A 20,232-nucleotide genomic window follows, 5' to 3' on the forward strand; every position below is an offset into this window, starting at 1 on the left:
GCTGTCCGGGTACAATAATTTACCAAACAGCGAACTTTCAAATTTTTCAAGCCTGATAATCTCCTACGGGCTCTCGAACTGAAATGCGTTATTTTAGGCGAGGACGAGATAAGAGACACCGATAACAAAGCGTCTGAGCTTAAAATTTAATCCGACTCGTAAAGCCAATATTTAATCTCTAATCGAAGCCAATTTATCAATTGAGCTGAGATTAATCTCAGATTCACGGATTCATTTTAAGCATTTAGTTGGGTAATGGTCCATTTACCGTTTAAAGAATTTTATATTTTTCTCCTACGATGATAAAAAGAAAAACCTTGCTCACTGATTGACTCATCAACCCTTGAAACGCCTAACATCTAGAAATCTGAAATTTTAGACAGAGGTTCTGTTTATAACAAGGAATAAGTAATTAATACAATACATTACGCGGCAGAAAGCAATGTACATCGGCCATTAGAATGACATTTCGGCTTTGTAAAGCGTTGTCTCTGTCACTCATACCTACCTATATGACGTTTTGTCGGTCTCAACGTCGGAGACAATGCTCTACAAATCGCTAAACAAGTAGGACTACTTTGGAACTACAAGATGCTTGATTTGATTATCAATACCCTGTCTTTTATGAGTCAGTTAGTAAGTGAGCCCAGAATTTTCTTTTTAAATATAAGTATCTACCCACATATTTAGATTATCTCAACATAATTTACGTGGGCTATTTATAGTTAATGTTACTTTTACGTAAAAGGTCAGATGCGTGGGTAGATTATTCTCGTAACACAAAGCTTATCCAACAATGTTTAACATGTTTTATATTCTAACTAGTTGGGCGCGTGGGTGCGCGGACCACTGAAGTGGTCCGCGAGCATGCAGCGTTGGGTTTTTGAATTGCGGACTTTGTCTAAATTAGGTATTTTTTAATAGTTTGGTCGTCATACATTTTGTATGGGAAAATTAATTCCACCATCTTGAATTTTTTTCTATCCATCGAGTAGACCTTTCGATCCTGATCATCTTTTGCAAAGAAATTGCTCTTCCATCTTTTATACTCTCCGAGATAGACGCCGACGAAATTTGTATGGCGGCCATCTTTTTTTCGCCATTTTGAATTTATTCAGCTCACTGGCAAATGGCAATTGGATGACGTTTCGAGTAACATTTGCTCAAGCACCCCCCACCTATCTTTAATACCTTAAGCATGCTCTTCACCCGTCTCCGAAATCCTCAATCATCAGCTCTTTCCGTATTTTTCCTCCGAATGAATTTTTGTCTTCTATACGAAAGCATCAGTGAAAATATTTTTTTCATACAAAAATGTTCAGAAGAGGTGATCAATAAGTGAGTCAAAGAAATTTTAGGAATTAAATGAACTAGTCAACAATTTTTATCACTGGTCTTTACTTCGTCCTTGAAAGAAAATTCGAATGACGGCATTAGCCGCATGCTGCTTAACGACTTGAAAATTTTTAATTACAATCCCCGTAGGTACTAATGTTCTTCTGGCCAAATTTCGATCACGGTAAGAAACTGGTTATCTACACATAGGAGATACGCAGTATAATGTAGAAAGTGTAATGTAGAAGATAACGCAGTAAGAATGTGTGATAGAATACAGGCACTATTGGATGGATTCTCTATATTCCATCCAAAGATATTAATAATACATTCCATCACTCTTATAGTGAAATGGGATCCGGAGATATTACAACTATTGGAGAAATTAGGCTTAAGACTAATGAAGAGCCAAAACCCACTTGTGCGGTGCAGGCTGCGCGCGTTTTTAGGGTTTCGTACCTCAAAAGGAAAAACGGAACCCTTATAGGATCACTTTGTTGTCTGTCTGTCTGTCTGTCTGTCTGTCTGTGTGTATTGTTATGCATCATAGTTTTTGAATTATCGTGCAAAATACGACTGTACTACGGAACCCTCAGTGCGCGAGTCTGACTCGCACTTGGCTGGGTTTTTTTTTACGATGTGTGAGAGCAGGCGTGACAGGACGCTGCAAAATAAATAGTCAGTCTCAAAATGGAGGTCGAAGAGATCACAGTGGTCCTGTTTTATTACGACCGCCGCCTTCTCAAAAAAACGAAACGTAAATAATGGGTACATCTTTTGTTAAAATTTAATTAAAAACCGGCCAAGTGCGAGTCAGACTAGCACACCGAAGGTTCCGTACTGCAGTCGTATTTTTTCGTCATTTTGCACGATAAATCATAATTAGTGCATAAAAATAAATAAAAATTTGTTTTAGAATGTACATGTAAAGCCCTTTCATATGATACCCCACTTGGTATAGTTGTCTTACTTTGATATTTGAAAAACGCAATTAACGCGTGGTTACATCACAAAAATCCCCTTACGAGTGCTATAAAACCTACCTAGTAAAACTTCAAAATAGCTACAAAACCTACGGGGTAGTAAAGTAGCAAGTAGCAACTAACTTGCTCCGTCTGTTTGAGAGCACTAATCTCAAAAAGTCTTCTGATTTTTTTTGTGATTGAATATCTAGTTGTAAATATACCTATGTGTAAATTAAAACCACTCACGTAAAGCCGGAGGATGAGTTAATTACTATAACATAAATTACATTTAAGAGGCTGGAATAACCTACCCGTAAGACCGTATTACAGGGCAAGTTTCTTTTCTCTAGTTCTTTGAATCGTTATTATATTATGCCCTACAAACTTGGACTTTACGTAAGTAGAGTAAAGACGAGAATCCACTGATGTGGTTAGTTTATTTAAGTATCGATTGGGATGTTAGTTTAGCAATCGTACAGTTGGGCATCGTTTTGCAATCGCGCACCATTATTATATTTCACTATATTATTATTTATAAAAAAAATTCGTGGGAATAGCATTCCGAACAAGTGCTGCAGTGGTATATTCTTTTGACGATTCAAAAGCACTTATGAAAGTTTATTTGAATAAAACATCTATTTGATATAGTTAGTGGATGAATTTATGGTAAGTATTCTGTTTACTCTTGTTGAAACTTTTCAACCAATAGTCTAAAAGTTTCAGCCAATCGGGATATGTTTTGTAATAATATTCTGAAGCACATGTGCCTAAGCCTAGCTAAGGTGTCAGTTTCTTGCATGAGTGTTATTTAACAAAATACTCTAAATTATCTAAACTACATTTATTGATTGATTGTTGTCATAAATCAACTTAAAAAGCTATACCTATTTGTTTCAAAAGACTAAGTTAAACAGAAAAAGAATTGAAAAGGACGGGCCATGTCCTTCCTCTCGCAAGGCTTCCACCGTTCCTCAATGCAAATATTTTGTCCTACTGTACGTTTGCTAAACTATCGTCGAACTGACGGTGTTTAATGGGGGGATGGGTGGACAAATGAGTCGGGCAGGTTATTAGTTGAAAGCTCTCTCGCGTAGCTCTCTTGCTGGCTGCAAAGGATCTCCTGATCTCGCATTTCTCACAAAATAACCTATAAATCACAATTTGAAGCAAGAAATCTATACAATAGGATGCCTTTTTTATCGCTGGGAAATGCGTTTACGCATCCCCCCTCCTAGAAGCCAGCCAGCTGACCAGCCAGCCAACCAACTAGAGGGAATGTATGTGGGACTCGCCGGCCTAGAGGCGACCGGAATACCCACTAAAACCCAGCGGCGCTCCTGCGCGTCGCCTGGTGACTGGGTCTTGGGAACACCGAAGCAAACCACCGCAACCCAACCAGCGACATCCACCGAGGCGGACCCTCCACCGGGGACCCCGCTCACGAGGTTCCCACACCGCACGTCCGAGGCGCACCGACGAAGTGCGTGCGCCTCCCGACCCGCGGACCCAACGGGCGACAACTGCAGACTCCGCGCACGTCGCCCGCGTCCCATCCTCCGCTTCATCCACTGTGCCCTCCGCTAGTCAGAGGGACACGCGGAGAAACCTCCCCCCTGCCAGGCCATTACCCATGGCTAACAATAACCCCGAAGAGAGATTATTACCGGGCCATGTTACCGGGGCGCACCCGGCCCGAATACTACTCTTCCCCTCGGATGCCTGATGCATCCATAAGGGACTAGCAGCACCCAGGCACACTGGGAGGTTACCTGGCTGGCACCCCATACAAAAGGATGCCTAAACTGACTCATACCAACGTATAGCTTTGGCCGTTGGGTCTAATAACTTAAGATTTTTTATGTAACTTTTTTTATAACACACATAATATTATGTATATTTGGGGTCTACGCCCCAAAAGGATTATGAAAAATTTCATCCGAGCGAAGCCGAGGCGGTTAAGCTGCTAATACATAAATCAAGCTTTGTGTTTTATCTACGATAAACAAACGCCCTGTACAAATACAGGTTTTTTGTTTAACTTAAGCTCAAGGCACACTGACGAAGAGTCGAAGCGATGCGAACGAAATGCATGGCTGCTTACAAGTCACTATGAAAATTGTCGTTCAATGTTCGCTTGTATGCGTCTTCGCGAGGATTTCACGAAACTTATTATATACATAATAAGGTAACTTTAGTACTTTGGAATACCACCTAATAGCTTAAAAAATTAGGTTAGAATTTTTCTAAATCCCTTCTTTAATATTATTAGATAGTTAATTTACATTCTACCAATTTTTTGTAACGTACCTACCGATTTTCACTGTCATAACTTTACGCCGGAAGGGAAGATGCTTGGAAGATATCTTTCTTACGAATATAAAAGGTACCTACTGTGTATAAAGTGTGTAACATAATAATATTGAAGGCTCATTGACAGGTTCGATGATAGATTATTTTCTGCAACATTTCTGGATAAAGGTAGATAGAGCTTTTATTCAGCGCTTATACAATGAAGGGTTGATTTTATTTAACCCTACCCGGTGCCCAATTGATTACCTATACCTAGTGTTACAGGCATTGGCATTGTGTGAACTATGAAGTCATCTATATTAGACCGTGCCACGCCTGCCTGTGACCATCTCAGACGGGCGCGTTTGGGACCCTCGTAGCTTTAGTTTTATGTTCACCTAATAATTATCACCACTAAGTAGGTATATATCTTACAAATCTAACAACCGCCATCAAAAAGTGTAATTTATCACCTATTTTGAATAAATTACTTGAATTTTGAATTTTGAAATGTATTAGATGTTTGCCTGGCCACCGCGTAAAATAGATCCGCCATACATCACTTGGCGAAAAATAATTTAATCAAATTGTGTGTTGAAAACTGTGAACAAGCAAACAAGATGATTATAGCGTAGGTATAGATAGTTACGGCTATACCTACTTACGTGTTTAGTCGACGTAAGCCCAACTAGTATCGAACCGATCCGGGGTCCTTTTTCACAGGGACTCAGCTCGCTGCGCTTCGCGGTTGAGATAACGAGCCGCACGCGCCGCGGCCCGCACGGTTATAATGGAAATCACTCACGATAGTTTGACCGCTAAAACAAACAAAATGAAAAAAAAAAAAATCTTTTTTAAAAATTGAGATACAAGTTATCCCTTGACTGCAATCTGCACCTGGTGGAAGCAGGCTAACCTGGAAGGGGTATGGAAGTTTCATTAAACCCTTTGGTCTCCACACAGATCGTACCCGAACGCTAAATCGCTTGGCGGCACGGCTTTGCCGTTAGAGTGGTAATTACTATTTACTAGTTAGGCTACTACCTGGCCTCAGCCGAAGCTTCCAGCAGACAAAAAAGACTGCTGAAAACATCCTGTAATCGGGTAAGAACCTCGAGGTAAAATAAAAGTACTCATAATACACGTCTCATATTCAAATACGTTCTTTGCACATAATATAAAGCGTACCTAATTATTTTTTGAAAAGGTACTCGGAAAACCTACGCACATGATGTAATCTCGCTCGAATATTATTAAGGAGATCGCACACGGTCGCAAGATCTGGAAAAGGCAAAAAAATATTATAATTATATATAAATATTTTTTACCTTATTTCCTCCGCTGCATTTTCTTTCTTATTGCTTGATTTACTAAAGCAGATACGATATCTACGACGTAAATTGTTGGATATGAACAGTGACAGCAACTTTTTAATAAGTTGAGTTTGCATTTTGTTCTGATTTTTGAAAAACACACAAATCAAGAACGATACTGGAAAACTCTTTACAATAATGCTATGAAATGTCAAATGACAGCAAACGGAAGAAAAAATTGTGTGACAGAATCTGTTACATGTATATGTGCTTCACGCATTTTCGCTATTGATGATGCTTTGCGTTGTCTTCTCCCACTTTTGAGATCTATAAGTTGCTTGGGCCTCGGGACCGATATAGTTGGATTGGAGTCATATCGTTTAAATAACAACCTTAAACTCAGCTTTATTAACTTTGACTTACAGTTTAAATTTAAACTAAAAAAATAAGAAGGAGACTTATAGGACGCGCAGCACGCATGTACGCTTGCCGTCGTCGCCATTATATCGATCGTACCCACGACACAGGACAGACAATGTTAAAATTGACAAAACTGGTTTTTTAAATAAATATTTTTCATTTTCATTTTCATTATGCTTCAATAAATAAAGTTTAGTTTGTCGTCCAGAAAGATGTTGAGGGTCGGCTTTACTCCATCCAATTCTTTTCAGATTGCGGATCGTCTCTTGGTATGCGATCACCTTTATGGCACGACTGTTAATTTTAATTCGTACCGAATTCCTTACCTTACGTATTCCATAAAAAGAGACATGAATGTAGGAAGTAATAATTCTTATAAAAGGGTTGAATGTTGGTACCTACGTCAGATAGCTAATAATTTATTTTCATCCGACTAATCGATTTGGGTTAAGTAAAGGTCGTTTTAGGACGAAAGGGTTTTAAAATTGATTATTTTACGGTGAGTTTGAATTCAATGGGCTAGAAAACTGTAGATTTAAATTGTAGATATTCACGATTACTATGCATAAAAAATAATAAAATAATTAGGCCGAACTTGCTCTGAGATATTAGAGAGCTATGTTAGAGAGCGACATAGGCTACTTTTTATCCCGAAAAATCGCAAGATTTTCAAGAGATTCCACGGGACAGGATGAAGTCACGGGCATCAGCTAGTTATAACATAATTTATGGCTAATTTTGGTGCAAACAACTTAATTGACAGTTCTAAATCTAATGCACTAATATTCCACAGAAAGCTATGAACGAGGTAACAATATTATTTAGTCCTGTCATTTCAGTTAAGTGATTGAGTACAATAGAATTAGCTCCATTTGCAGCACTAAATTTAATCCTGAAACCGTTCGTTGTCAGGCAGCTGATTATTTACTCGACCTGTCCATTCAGGTAACGGTGCTGCTTAATTTAGGATGGGACGATCGTTAATCCATCCATGCTAATATTACAAATGCGAAAGTGTGTCTGTCTGCTAGCTTTTCACGGCCCAACCGTTCAATCGATTTTAATAAAATTTGGCACAGAGTTAGCTTACATCCCGGTTATGGACATAGGCTAATTTTTATTGCGTCAAATCGTTCGTTGTTTTAAATCAAAGCGTTCCCACGGGATTTTTAAAATCCTAAATCCACGCGGACAAGTCGCGGGTATCATGTAGTCTAAATATACATATAAAATGACTTCACCTTATTTTATTCTTACAGCCTAAACCGCTGGGGTGACAATCTTGAAATTTTGACAGTAGGCTTTTTTAATAATTTGTAGGCACCTCTGAGGGGTTTAAATAGGAGATAGAATAGGTATATTTGCATTAAAATCTGTCATTTTTCAAGTTACATCCATTACAACTGGTATTTGGGATTTCGTTCAGCAAAATTATGTGTTTCTAGAATTTCGAACATTCCTACCGGAGGGGCTACGTCGCCAATTTTCAAAGATATTAGTTGTAACGTGTATTTCAAATGAACCTTAAATAAATATATTTCAAATAGCGAGCAAACAAGCAAGGCGGGTCACCTGATGTGAAGTGATTATCGCGTGAATATTTTGCAGTAGGTAAGTACGAGAGAAAACTCCAATGCGTTGCGAGCTTTATTCGTTAATCCGTCCACAAAAAATTCAACGGGAACACCGCCGTAGAAGAAAAAAACTTGCACAACGGGTGGTCGAAGTACACCCAGTCACCCAGGTAGGTGGTGGTTTCAGACTTCAAGGATAATAAATGAGCAGACGTCTCTTCCGTGCTTTTGAAGATCTAGCACCACGGGTGGTCGAAGCACCCAGTTTTAGGCTTTAAGTTTACGCAGTACGCTCGACCGAAATTGGCAGCGTACCTACGTGGGTAACCTGTTTGCTTTTCACTTAACATTGTATGAGAATGATGAGAGGCACGATGATTTTCCCCGAAATCAAGCACGCGAAAAGGGTTAAGGAAAAGTATTTTTGAGAAAAAACTACTGAATTTATGTTTGCGAAATAAAGTTCTTTCAACTAATGAAACAATAAACTATGTCTAATGTCAATTTTTTTTTTTAGAATTTCCATACCCCTAATCTTATTTATTTACGCCCAAAGTTGTCATAAATTTAGTGTTAAAATAGGAATCTTTTGAGGCTCGTAACTTTAAAATCAATATATAAATAAACCTAGATAACGATGAGATAAATAAATATAATACTTATTTTTGAGCGTACAATATCAAATACTGTAGTAATTACCCTTCCACGTTTGTATGAAGAAAGCACCGTCCTGCACCCACTTAAAGAAAGTAAATGATCAGAACACTTGATTACAAAGAAGATATACTTTAACAGTATTAAAGAGAGCCGACGTCTCTTCCGTGCTCTTGTTTTTTGTAAAACTTAGAGATAAAATCGCTAGGTAAGAGGATTTATTTTTGTATCGATGCGACATACAGTTTCCAGTGCTCACTGTTCCAGAAGTTAATTAATCAGAGGCAGGTGTGGCGTTACCTTACCGTGAGGTAAATCACCTCCTTTAATTAAAAATTCCTTGCCTTTAAAGTCTTTTGCAATAAAATGTACGACCGACTTTGAGCAAATTGAGAAGTGTGCTGAAATACGAGTGTAAGCTTCATCTTTGCGCTAGTGGCCTATCAAATGCTCATTGCTCAAGTCTATTGAGCCTCAATAGCCTAGAAGATAGCACACTCAAAAGATTCGAAACGACATTAAATTCAAAAATCTTAATGCAAGGGATTTTATTATAAAAATAAATCCTATTCATATAAAATTGATTAAAAATGACCAAATAATACAGATATTATAAAGGTTACTTGTTTTAAACGTAATATTTTATTTATTTTTATCGATATGGCTATGTAGCGGTCTGTGCTGATAACTGTTATAGTTTCTGTTAAAATAGCTCTGTCGTACAGACAAACGGATATAGGACGAGAATATAATATTTTCTTGTTTTCTATGGAACCGTATGAATGTTACTAATATTCGTTAGAATAACAAAATGCCTACACAGAAGAAAAAGAGAAAGAAAATGGTAAGGGACCAAAAAGAAACGAAAAATATATTAACCTAAATAACGTAGGGTTTATTAAATAAACTGTCCGATAGCCGGTCGTAGAAAAGGGATCTTTTGGGTACCTTTTATCGACGTGTTGGGACTGATCTTGTGATAACAAGAGCTACAAACTTGCTTCCGTTGACTGCGTAGATAATAATATTATACACGGACAGCCGGAATAGTTGGTAGTTAACGTGCACGGATCGCTCGAGCATTCGCGACAGTTTCAGTACGCGCGAGATTTTATGTCTCACCAACGTTGATAGTATTCCAGTGATGAAACACTTCCGCGTCAAACTGGATCTTAACTGCCTTGTTTTAAAGTTCAAGTTTTTCTACACATCTACAGCCAGCGCTTCAAGCGGAAACGTTGCGAAATTAAAATCAGTTACATTGAATTTTTTACTTCAATTCAAGGCTCTTTAGGTCCATTTTACTTTGACGTTCTTGTGTTTCGACTCTCGAATTCTAGCAACGTTGGTGAGACGTAAAATCTTATACTAAGCGTACAGGGCCAAAACACAAGACTACATTGCGAAGTGATGCTTTGAAACTCAAAAACTGCGATGCGATGCGATTTCGCACGTAGCATCTGCCATAGTTCAGATAACCAACCAAACCATTCATTCAGGGCTCGTGAACAGTAGTTACCTACTGGAAGAATTTTTTAATAAAGATTTGTTCAGTGCTGGATCGCTAAAAGCGTATTTACACTTCTGTTATCATTAAGTAACGAAGTAATAAAGATTGCGCGATGCGAATCAATTCGTAATTTTAGCGTTGAGTGATTTCCGTTATACATGTTACACACACCGGCTTTACTCACGTGTTTAGTCGACCTTAGCCCGACTAAACACGTGAGTCAGTCTCAACCGCGACGCGTGTGCGAACTGAGTCTCTGTGAAAAAGGACCCCGGATGGGTTCGAGACTAGTCGGGCTAACGTCAATTAAACACGTGAGTAAATCCGGTGTGTGATACCTATGTAAAATTCGTAATTTTTTGCGGAGCCTTGTGCGAGCTCGCAGATTTTGATGTCGTATAGAATATTTTGTTTTGGCTCTCGAGCGGTAATGGCAGAGTGAACTAGATTGAGGGAACTCTCGGTTTGATTGTCAATCGACGATGTGTCAAGTATGGGCTATGGTGACGTGAAATCATAGAAAAATAGGGCTACTGCTTCAAATGTACTAACATATTATTTTGACGCCAGCCAGTGACGTCGAAGTTTTGACGTTTTCTTAGAGAAGTTCCCTAACTATCGTGAACTGTGGTCATAGTACGCGTCATGTACCTGTATCATGTATGTACAACGCGGTAATAGTGTCCAGTTTCCTTCGCGTCGCACTGCTGTAACGCAATTGTTTTCGTTTCAGCCTTTACACGCTTTCTTAAGTTTATAGCTTTCAATAAAGCTTCATTTAATGCCCCGGCTGAGCACGGGTGGATTTATTAAGAACAGAATAATATGTGTTTTTCATGTATTCCTCGTCAAATGTTTAAAATAATGGTGAAAACCGTAAACTCCGCTAATCCGCGACAAATCGCAAACGAGATGGACAAAATTTACTTCAGGCTGAACAAATATAAAGGTATTATACTTAATAAATTCAGATAAAATATACAATGAATTTTGAATAACTATTATTTACATTTAAAAGCAGTCGCTGAAAATAATTGAAAAAAATAAGAATTTAAATCGATTTTGTCCAAGATTTTCCCTTTTTTTACTTTACAGCCTGGATGGAAGTCTTTTATACCTATCACAAACTTAATGCCACGACTGCAAAACAACATGCGACTTTTTTCTTAAAATAGTAGATTTTTACTATTAAATGGCACATTATACATGGCTCTGTACGTTCTGGGGCACGCGTCCATACAATTTTTGTTCATCTCCTTTGATTAGTACTATAAAAATTTATATGCACTTTAAATTTTACACCTCTAGCAAGTGTATTGTGAGAAACAAGAGATCAGCGGAACCCTCGTAAAAGCTAATACGCATGAGTAGTTTTGACTAATAACCTGTCCCGATCATTCGTTCACCCTGGCCGCCATTAACCGAGTCTATTAGATACCGGGAAACTACGCCTCTATAGTAACTACCTCTCTCAAATCTGAAGAGCGTAATTAAATAAATAAAAGTCCACTTATTCTGTCTTGTTTTCACTTCCGAGTACGTAACAACCCTGGCACAGTTCACGACAGTTGGGGAACTTCTAATAAAACATCAAATGTAAGTTAGTACCATAGACGCAGGTAGCCGTAATGTAGCCCTATTTTTCTATGATTTTACGTCACCATAGCCAAGCATTTGACATATCGTCGTTTCAGGATCAAACCGACAGTTCCCTCACTCTAGTTCACTCTGACTCTGGTAACAGGCCGCGCGCCATTTTTAGGGTTCCGTAGCCGAATGGCAAAAAATGGAACCCTTATAGATTCGTCATATCTGTCTGTCTGTCTGTCTGTCTGTCTGTCCGTCCGTATGTCACAGCCACTTTTTTCCGAAACTACAAGAGCTATACTGTTGAAACTTGGTAAGTAGATGTATTCTGTGAACCGCATTAAGATTTTTACACGAAAATAGAAAAAAAACACTAAATTTTGGGGTTCCCCATACTTAGAGCTGAAACTCAAAAAAAATTTTTTCATCAAACCCATACGTGTGGGGTATCTGTGGTATCAAAAGGAGCGTAAACCCCGCGATGTAGTTCGAGTAGGTATGTGACACTACGCGTATGTGACACACAACCGTACAATTCCATCTTCACTTTTTAAGATACAAAGTAAGTACACTTTTTAAAGAGAAAAAAAGCAATAGTACCTTAAGTTCTTGCTAGTTGCTCTCAGTTTAAATAGTATTCCGAAGGTAGTAAAGTGCCTCAAAGACTTGATTTTAAAAGTAGGCGGTTAGGAAAATATTTCTTCCAATAATTGTGAAAAAGTATTCCGTATTTACTTTTTCTTTGTTTATATTAAAATGATTTCCAAGAATAAACTTTCTTGTAAAGTAATACAATTTCACTTTGTTTATCATTTGCTTTAATAGCACATAATCACAGCGGTTATAAAAACAATTTTAGTAAAGAAATTCTGAAATGAACATTTCCAAACCATTACAGAAAAATTCGGAATAAGTGGATTTTGAAGAGAACATTGTAGAAATCTTTTCTGAAAGTAAATTCATTTATTATTCATCATAGCGAAGTAAATTACGTGAGACTACATTCCTGTCCTGAATTGTTAGGTAGGTATTTAAATAGAGGAATTTGTCTTAATTGACTATCTTTTCGCAATTCTCATTTAAGGTTACTAGTTAATCTACCTCGTCTTTGAATGGGTGAAATGTTTGAAAATCTTTTCTTTTTATCTATTGTCTGGGAAAACTTATAGTCCGCGACAGGTCTAAATGGCGCTCTACACTCTTATCTCTCTTCTCATCTCTTATCTCATCCTTGGCTGCATCATCACTTGCCAGCAGGTCTGATTGTAAAGATAGCTTTTTTAATGGCATAGGTAACCATCAAAATGTAACTAAAGGTAAGAAAATTGAACAAAACGAAATTAGGGAATTCACTCGGACGGAATGGGGTATTTGCACCTTCTCCTCATTCATTTTAAGGTGAATTAGGGTTGGGTTAATTTTAAGGTTAGGGAGATCTAAAAGTAAGTAACTCGCTCTGGCTATTTACGTGTGACGGTGTGGGTTCACCTATTCTGTAGACTATGTGAATGTGTTATTTACACAAGAGTTAAACCGCTGTGATATTGTTAAAACATACTCAGAATTCTTAATAGTACTTTCCAGGAAGGTACACTCTGCAAAGACGTTTAAATAATAAAATTAAGTATTTGTTTATTTAAATACTTAAATTAAAAAACCCCGACGCACAAACCCTATAAAAAGTTAAACAATCTAGGTATACTTAATACTTATTATAAATGCGAAAGTGTGTTTGTTTGTTATTCCTTCGCAACGAATCGATTGATTTTTCGTTATAGAGAGATAGTCGTAAGGACGTAGAGTAACATATTTTGAGAGGCTACTTTTTATCCCGGAAAATCAAAGAGTTCCCACGGGAATTTTAAAAACCTAAATCGGCGCGGACGAAGTCGCGGGCATCAGCTAGGAAGAAATAATATTATGTATAGTTGTAATATTTTAATCCAAGTATCATCGTGTCGGGGGATCGCCAGAAAACTTAGCTGACACACAGTAAAAGTTGACACATGGAGCAAATATGGCAAGTCCTATCTCAAATTTTACGTTATATAAACGCTATATAGCGCAATAACAATTTGCAGGACTTACATATGTAAGTCCTGCAAATTGTTATTGCGTTGGAACTCATTAACATCGAAATGACGTCTTTGGACGTCAGCCGAAAGTGATAGAGCCGAAAGTCTAGTGCTGCCGTCACTAAAATGGCGGCCACGCACATTAGCATTTTGCGGGACTTATACTCTGTTGAACAGAGTATAAGTCCTCTGTTGGATTATAAGAATAAACCTAATGTCCACTGAATAAAATATTTGATTACGGGAATGAAATTCTTGCGTTCCCTTTATTGGCGTATTGGGACTTAAGTAACAATAACATTACGTTCCTCGGAACGAAGCTTTAGACCTTGAATCTCTTCATAGTAGGTACTATACTAGGTGTATTATTCATTAAGTATAATATATAGCGTGTTTGGTAAACCATATGGGATGACTAGCTAATGCCCGCGACTTCGTCCGCGTGGTCTACACAAATTTCAACCCCCAATTTTCCACCTTAAGGGTTGAATTTTCAAAAATCCTTTCTTATTGGATATCTTCGTCATCCGTCCAGTAGTTTGAGCTGTGCTTTGATAGATCAGTCAGTCAATTAGCCAGTCAGCTTTTCCTTTTATACATTTAGACAAATAAGATGAATAGGTAAATATAATATACCATCTACTAAATACATATATTTAGTGTCATAGATTGCTTCGTTGTCTTCGGTACATAGCAAAAGTTCAAAAAGTGCTTTGAGTTCAAAGAAGTTTATTACGAGATCATTGCCGTGACTTTTTGCTGGGGTGTTTATTTTTTTTAAGGTCCTCATATCTCTCACGAGTATCACACTACGAGGCTCATTATTATTTTTTGTATATCTGCACATCAGTCCTAACCTCAGCTTACCGGGATGTTACACCTTGTATAATTTAACTTAGGGTGGGGCAAGATTTCCATATAATATTACAGGAAAACCTAAACAAAATCTTAAAATAACATGGTAAATCTGTCAATGTGTGCGTACAAACTGTCTTATACGTCGTAATTCGTACGGAACCCTCTCCACGTGAGTACAGCTCGCGCTTGTCCGGTTTTATTTTTTTCAATGATTCTTGTTCATCATTTTTTACGAAAACTTCTAACTTTGCTTTACATTGGCTTTGTTCTAGAGTCTATTAAACCAAGCGTAGAATATATTGTACTAGCAGATGCCCGCGACTTCGTCCGCGTAAAATTTCTGGTTTCTCATGAGGAGATCAGATATTTTCCCGCTGCAAAAGGCCTCACTAACCTACTCACTCAGAGCACGGAACCCAGAATACCTAAATATCAATTTTCATATCTCTAACTTCAAAAACATTTTTTCAACAACTTTCATATAACCTTCCACTCCCCATTTCACCCCCTTAAGGGCGAATGTTCTCAAAACCAATTCATAGCTGACACCTACGTCTTAGAAGGAACCTACCTTCCAAATTCCAAGTTTATAGGCTTTAAAGTTTCTGAGATTTCGTTTTTAGTCAATAAGTGAGTGGTATTTCGCTTTTATACATTGTATAGTACCTATTTACATAGATTAAAAGATTACGTGGAGCTTGTTGTAAGTACATACGTGTTGTTAGGAAGTAGGTATATTCCGTAGGGGAAATTAGTATGGGTGGGGTGAGTCTTTGCATGCCCTTGTTGCACCGTGTTTATATTGATTTTCTCTTGTTTCTACGAGTAAAGATTGCATGTTTCTTGTTTGTCATGGAATTCGGCAAAAAAAACCTGCTCTCTTTATTCAGAGAACATGTGAAGGGAGGCCCATTTACGGGATGTAATTTATTTAGTTAGGTTATGATAATACCTCCGGTCCATTGAATAAATTATTTGAACCGGAATTCGGATTCTTGCGTACTCTTTACATGCTTGTTGGAACTAAAGCACCTTATTTATGGAAAACTAGCTTATGCTCGCGACTTCATCCGCGTGGACTACAAACCCCGATTTCACCCCCTTAGGGGTTGAATTTTCAAAAATCCTTTCTTAGCGGATGCCGACGTTATATCTATCTGCATGCAAAATTTCAGCCCGTCCAGTAGTTTGAGCTGTGCGTTGATAGATCAGTCAGTCAGTCAGTCAGTCACCTTTTCTTTTTATATATTTAAAGACTAGATTATGCCCGGTACTTTGTTTGCGCGTTTTTGAAAATCCCGTGGGAATTTTTTGATTTCCCGGGACAAAAAGAAGCCTAGATCCATTTTGAGGATGCAAGCAAGATCTGCATCAAATGGATGATGGCCGCAACTTAACTTCGGTGTAGATTAAGATTTTTTTAAAAGCCCGTAGAATCTCTTTGATTTTCTGGGACAAAAAGTATTCTATGTCCATCCCCAGTTTGCAAGCCATCTCTGCTAAATTTCATCAAAATCGGCTAAGCCGGTGAGCCGTGAAATATTAGCACACAGACTGATAGTCATAGATAGATAGATAGATAGAAATACTTTATTGCACACAAAAAATATTACATAACTATTATAAAAAAAACTAAAACTAAAAAATAATTGTCTGCAAAGGCGGCCTTATTGCTCACAGCAATCTCTACCAGGCAACCTTTGGTGAAAGGAGAAACTAGGTGTGTTGGATAGTACTTACACGCAATACAGAAACATGAAGTCATAATACTTAATGAAAAATTTATATATGAATAAATAAATAGTAAATAATAAATAGTATGAATTCTTTAAACATAATTATTAAGTACCTACTAGCTTTTTCCCGCACTTTGTCCGGATGGATTTAGGTATCTTAACCTGCCATTATCTGCTGGTTAAAGGGCCAAAAGTTGAAATCGATATCTATAATTTTTTGCCTAAATCCTGCCTTTTTTGTTAAAGTGCCAAACGATAAAACCCATCTATCGTTTTTTGCTTGAAATTCTAGTAAGTATTTAGTTTTCATTTATTTTTTTAATTTCTTCAGAAAAACAATATTTCAGAGCGTTTTAGGTGAATATTAATTAGTACCTACTCATCTCGAAATGTCGGACAAGTGCTGAATGTGCCAACGTGTATATATGTACAATATGATAACTCATTAGTGATAAAGTGTGTGAAAGTGGCCGCACTACAAGTTATGGTGATTTAAAAGTGGAATCGAGGGCGATGGTGCCTCCTCGGATATGGCTGTATTGGTCAATACTGGTGTTCTTCGCTACTTTAAAACAAGGTAAGTTTAGCAAATAAAAATTATTCTTTTCCTACAGGAATTGGTGAAATTACAGAACTGCAAATTTTTTTCTGAAAAAATTCTAGCACTAATAGTCTCTGAGATTAACCGAGGACGGACGGACGGACAATAGGGAGGGTTCCTTGTTACTACGGAACCCTAAAAAAGGGGTTAAAAATATCTAAATTCCTAAATATACTAAAAATAAACTATCATATTGTTTTTAAGGGTAGGTATATACCTACGCATTGGTGCTTATTCCTACATAATCAATAAGCAAAACTATCCTAATGACAGATATGTAAATATAGTGTTACTTATTTCATAATGTTCCCTATAGAATAGAATAGAATAGAATAGAATAGAATAGAATAGAATAGAATAGAATAGAATAGAATAGAATAGAATAGAATAGAATAGAATAGAATAGAATAGAATAGAATAGAATAGAATAGAATAGAATAGAATAGAATAGAATAGAATAGAATAGAATAGAATAGAATAGAATAGAATAGAATAGAATAGAATAGAATAGAATAGAATAGAATAGAATAGAATAGAATAGAATAGAATAGAATAGAATAGAATAGAATAGAATAGAATAGAATAGAATAGAATAGAATAGAATAGAATAGAATAGAATAGAATAGAATAGAATAGAATAGAATAGAATAGAATAGAATAGAATAGAATAGAATAGAATAGAATAGAATAGAATAGAATAGAATAGAATAGAATAGAATAGAATAGAATAGAATAGAATAGAATAGAATAGAATAGAATAGAATAGAATAGAATAGAATAGAATAGAATAGAATAGAATAGAATAGAATAGAATAGAATAGAATAGAATAGAATAGAATAGAATAGAATAGAATAGAATAGAATAGAATAGAATAGAATAGAATAGAATAGAATAGAATAGAATAGAATAGAATAGAATAGAATAGAATAGAATAGAATAGAATAGAATAGAATAGAATAGAATAGAATAGAATAGAATAGAATAGAATAGAATAGAATAGAATAGAATAGAATAGAATAGAATAGAATAGAATAGAATAGAATAGAATAGAATAGAATAGAATAGAATAGAATAGAATAGAATAGAATAGAATAGAATGTTTTTTTATTCATGTAAACTTTTTACAAGTACTTATGAATAGTCAGGTAGTTTTAATTTACCACTGCCACTGGTTCGGAATGCCGTTCCTACCGAGAAGAACCAGCAAGAAACTCGGAATAGAAAAGGAATAACATTTATTTAGGCCTGCCAATTTAGTTTAGAATGAACCTTTGATAGCTAATGTAGTCGCACTTAATTTAACACGAAATTAATTGCTTATGTGCGAACTGCCGACGTAATTAAATGCCGGTAGCTACTCATTTACATTTTAATTTTATTCTGAAATTGAACCATCTATTTACTGCGCATCTTTTTGTCACTTAAAATGTAATTAATCCATACTTAATATTATAAATGCGAAAGTGTATCTGTCTATCTGTCTTTCTGTCTGCTGGCTTTTCCGAAAAGGCATTCCGAACCAGTGGTAGATGCATCCGACTATTCGAAAGTACTTTTAAAAGTTTATTTGAATAAAAAAGATTTTTATTTATTTATTTTCACGGCCCAACAGTTTAACCGATTTTTATGAAATTTGGTACAGAGTTAGCTTTCATCCCGGGGAAGGAGCTACTTTTTATCCGGGAAAATTAAAGAGTTCCTACGGGATTTTTAACAACCTTAATACACGCGGCTGAAGTTGCGGACGTCATCTAGTTAATTATAAAATATACCAATCAATACTTGCTCTTCGTGTTTAGGTTACCTAATTAGAAACTTGTTTTAGGGTTCCGCACGGAAAAGGTAAAACGAAGCCCTATTAATGTTGCTCTGCTGCAGTGTCTGTCTGTCCACGTGTCACGGGTATCTTTTTGTTAGTTACCTGTATTAATACTGCATTCCGACTGCAATAAAACTGTACAACAAAACTTTAAAATCAAATTATGGTATCTATTGTCTGAAATATGATATCAACAATTTTAGTCCCATTTCATCTTGAGAACAATAATAATTATTATCGGCAACTTCCCAAATGGGACTCGCCTAACAAGAAATTACATAACGTTTAATCTTCCTAGAACGTATTCAGTTTGAACTGGATACGAAAATGACAGTTGCTAAGTACTTACTATGTACTTAATATTTAAAAAAGCTAAAACTTTTCTTAGGTAACCATCCTGCCATTATTTCACCATCATCATCACCTGCCATTATTTCCGACTTAACTTTTATGGTAGGTAGGTACTACTGTAGGTATTATAAAAAGATAGAGACAAATATAGGTGAAGTCCGCTGTATTATTATCTCAAGAAAATCTTTAGACTTACTTAATTAATAGATAGAGTTACGACCCTCAGCTATAAGGAATACCATGCAGAGAAACTTAGATACAAATATTTACCTTATATTATTATGGGTTCCGCTACGTCTTAGAATAATAATTAGGAAGGCGCGCATTTTTAAGCCTGTTGTAATAAATGGGATTTGCATTTCTATGGTGTTTAATTCAATGGTAACATTTTATACATAATACATTTCTATTATGTATAATAATTAAATTCGAGTGATACAAGCCTTTGTCCGGAACAGGATGACGCGGGGCGGAAACATACACCGACGTCAACTCGCCTTACGTCTTAATATAGCTGCCTTCACCTGTTTACCTCTCTCTTATATTACGATAATACGTACTCTATCTACTTTTTTATTATTATTTTCACACCACTCTATTTCATATTTGTAATTATGTGTATTTAATTAAATTCAAGTGATACTGACGTAACCAGTAACACGAGCCTTTGTCCGGAACAGGATGACGCGGGGCGGAAACATACACCGGAACACACGTCAACTCGCCTTACGTCTTGATATAGCTTTGTCTTTACATATTTATCTATCTCTAACATTACCATAATTCGTACTCTATCTACTTTTATTATTATTTTCACACCACTCTATTTCATATTAATTTATTGTTATGTCAGTGTATTTAATTAACTTTGAGTGAGGCTGACGTAACCAGTAACCACATTACCACATACAAGCCTTTGTCCGGAACAGAATGACGCGGGGCGAAAGCGTACACCGGACGAGGCATCAACCCACCTGCCATACGTCTTATTAAAGCTGCCTTCACCTGTTTCCTTCCTTAATACGTATCTATCTACTTCAATTTTTCTCTATTTCTCGGAACAACGCCTATTTATAGTTAATTAAATACACATATTGGAAATGTATTATATTTATATTACTTTTATTCGTACTCTATCTACGTG

The 20,232-nt window shown here is 36.5% G+C and overlaps 2 protein-coding genes across 4 annotated transcripts in view; both read left to right on the plus strand.

Annotated features, from left to right (window-relative positions):
- LOC117984287 (zinc finger protein draculin-like) overlaps positions 1-20,232 on the plus strand; it is a 321,299-nt gene that overhangs the window by 50,359 nt on the left and 250,708 nt on the right. The window lies entirely within an intron of this gene.
- The window catches only part of LOC117984519 (uncharacterized), a 54,300-nt gene that overhangs the window by 12,360 nt on the left and 21,708 nt on the right, over positions 1-20,232 (plus strand). For 2 of the 3 annotated variants that reach the window (XM_034971151.2, XM_069500326.1), the window contains exon 2: positions 16,648-16,893. In XM_034971151.2, the coding sequence (XP_034827042.2) occupies positions 16,830-16,893 (64 nt within the window). In that variant the 5' untranslated portion in view covers positions 16,648-16,829. The remainder of the gene's footprint in view (positions 1-16,647; positions 16,894-20,232) is intronic. The other variant, XM_069500325.1, reaches the window with a different exon arrangement.

The sequence above is a fragment of the Maniola hyperantus genome, chromosome 8 (genome assembly GCF_902806685.2).
Source record: "Maniola hyperantus chromosome 8, iAphHyp1.2, whole genome shotgun sequence".
Classification (NCBI taxonomy): domain Eukaryota; kingdom Metazoa; phylum Arthropoda; class Insecta; order Lepidoptera; family Nymphalidae; genus Maniola; species Maniola hyperantus.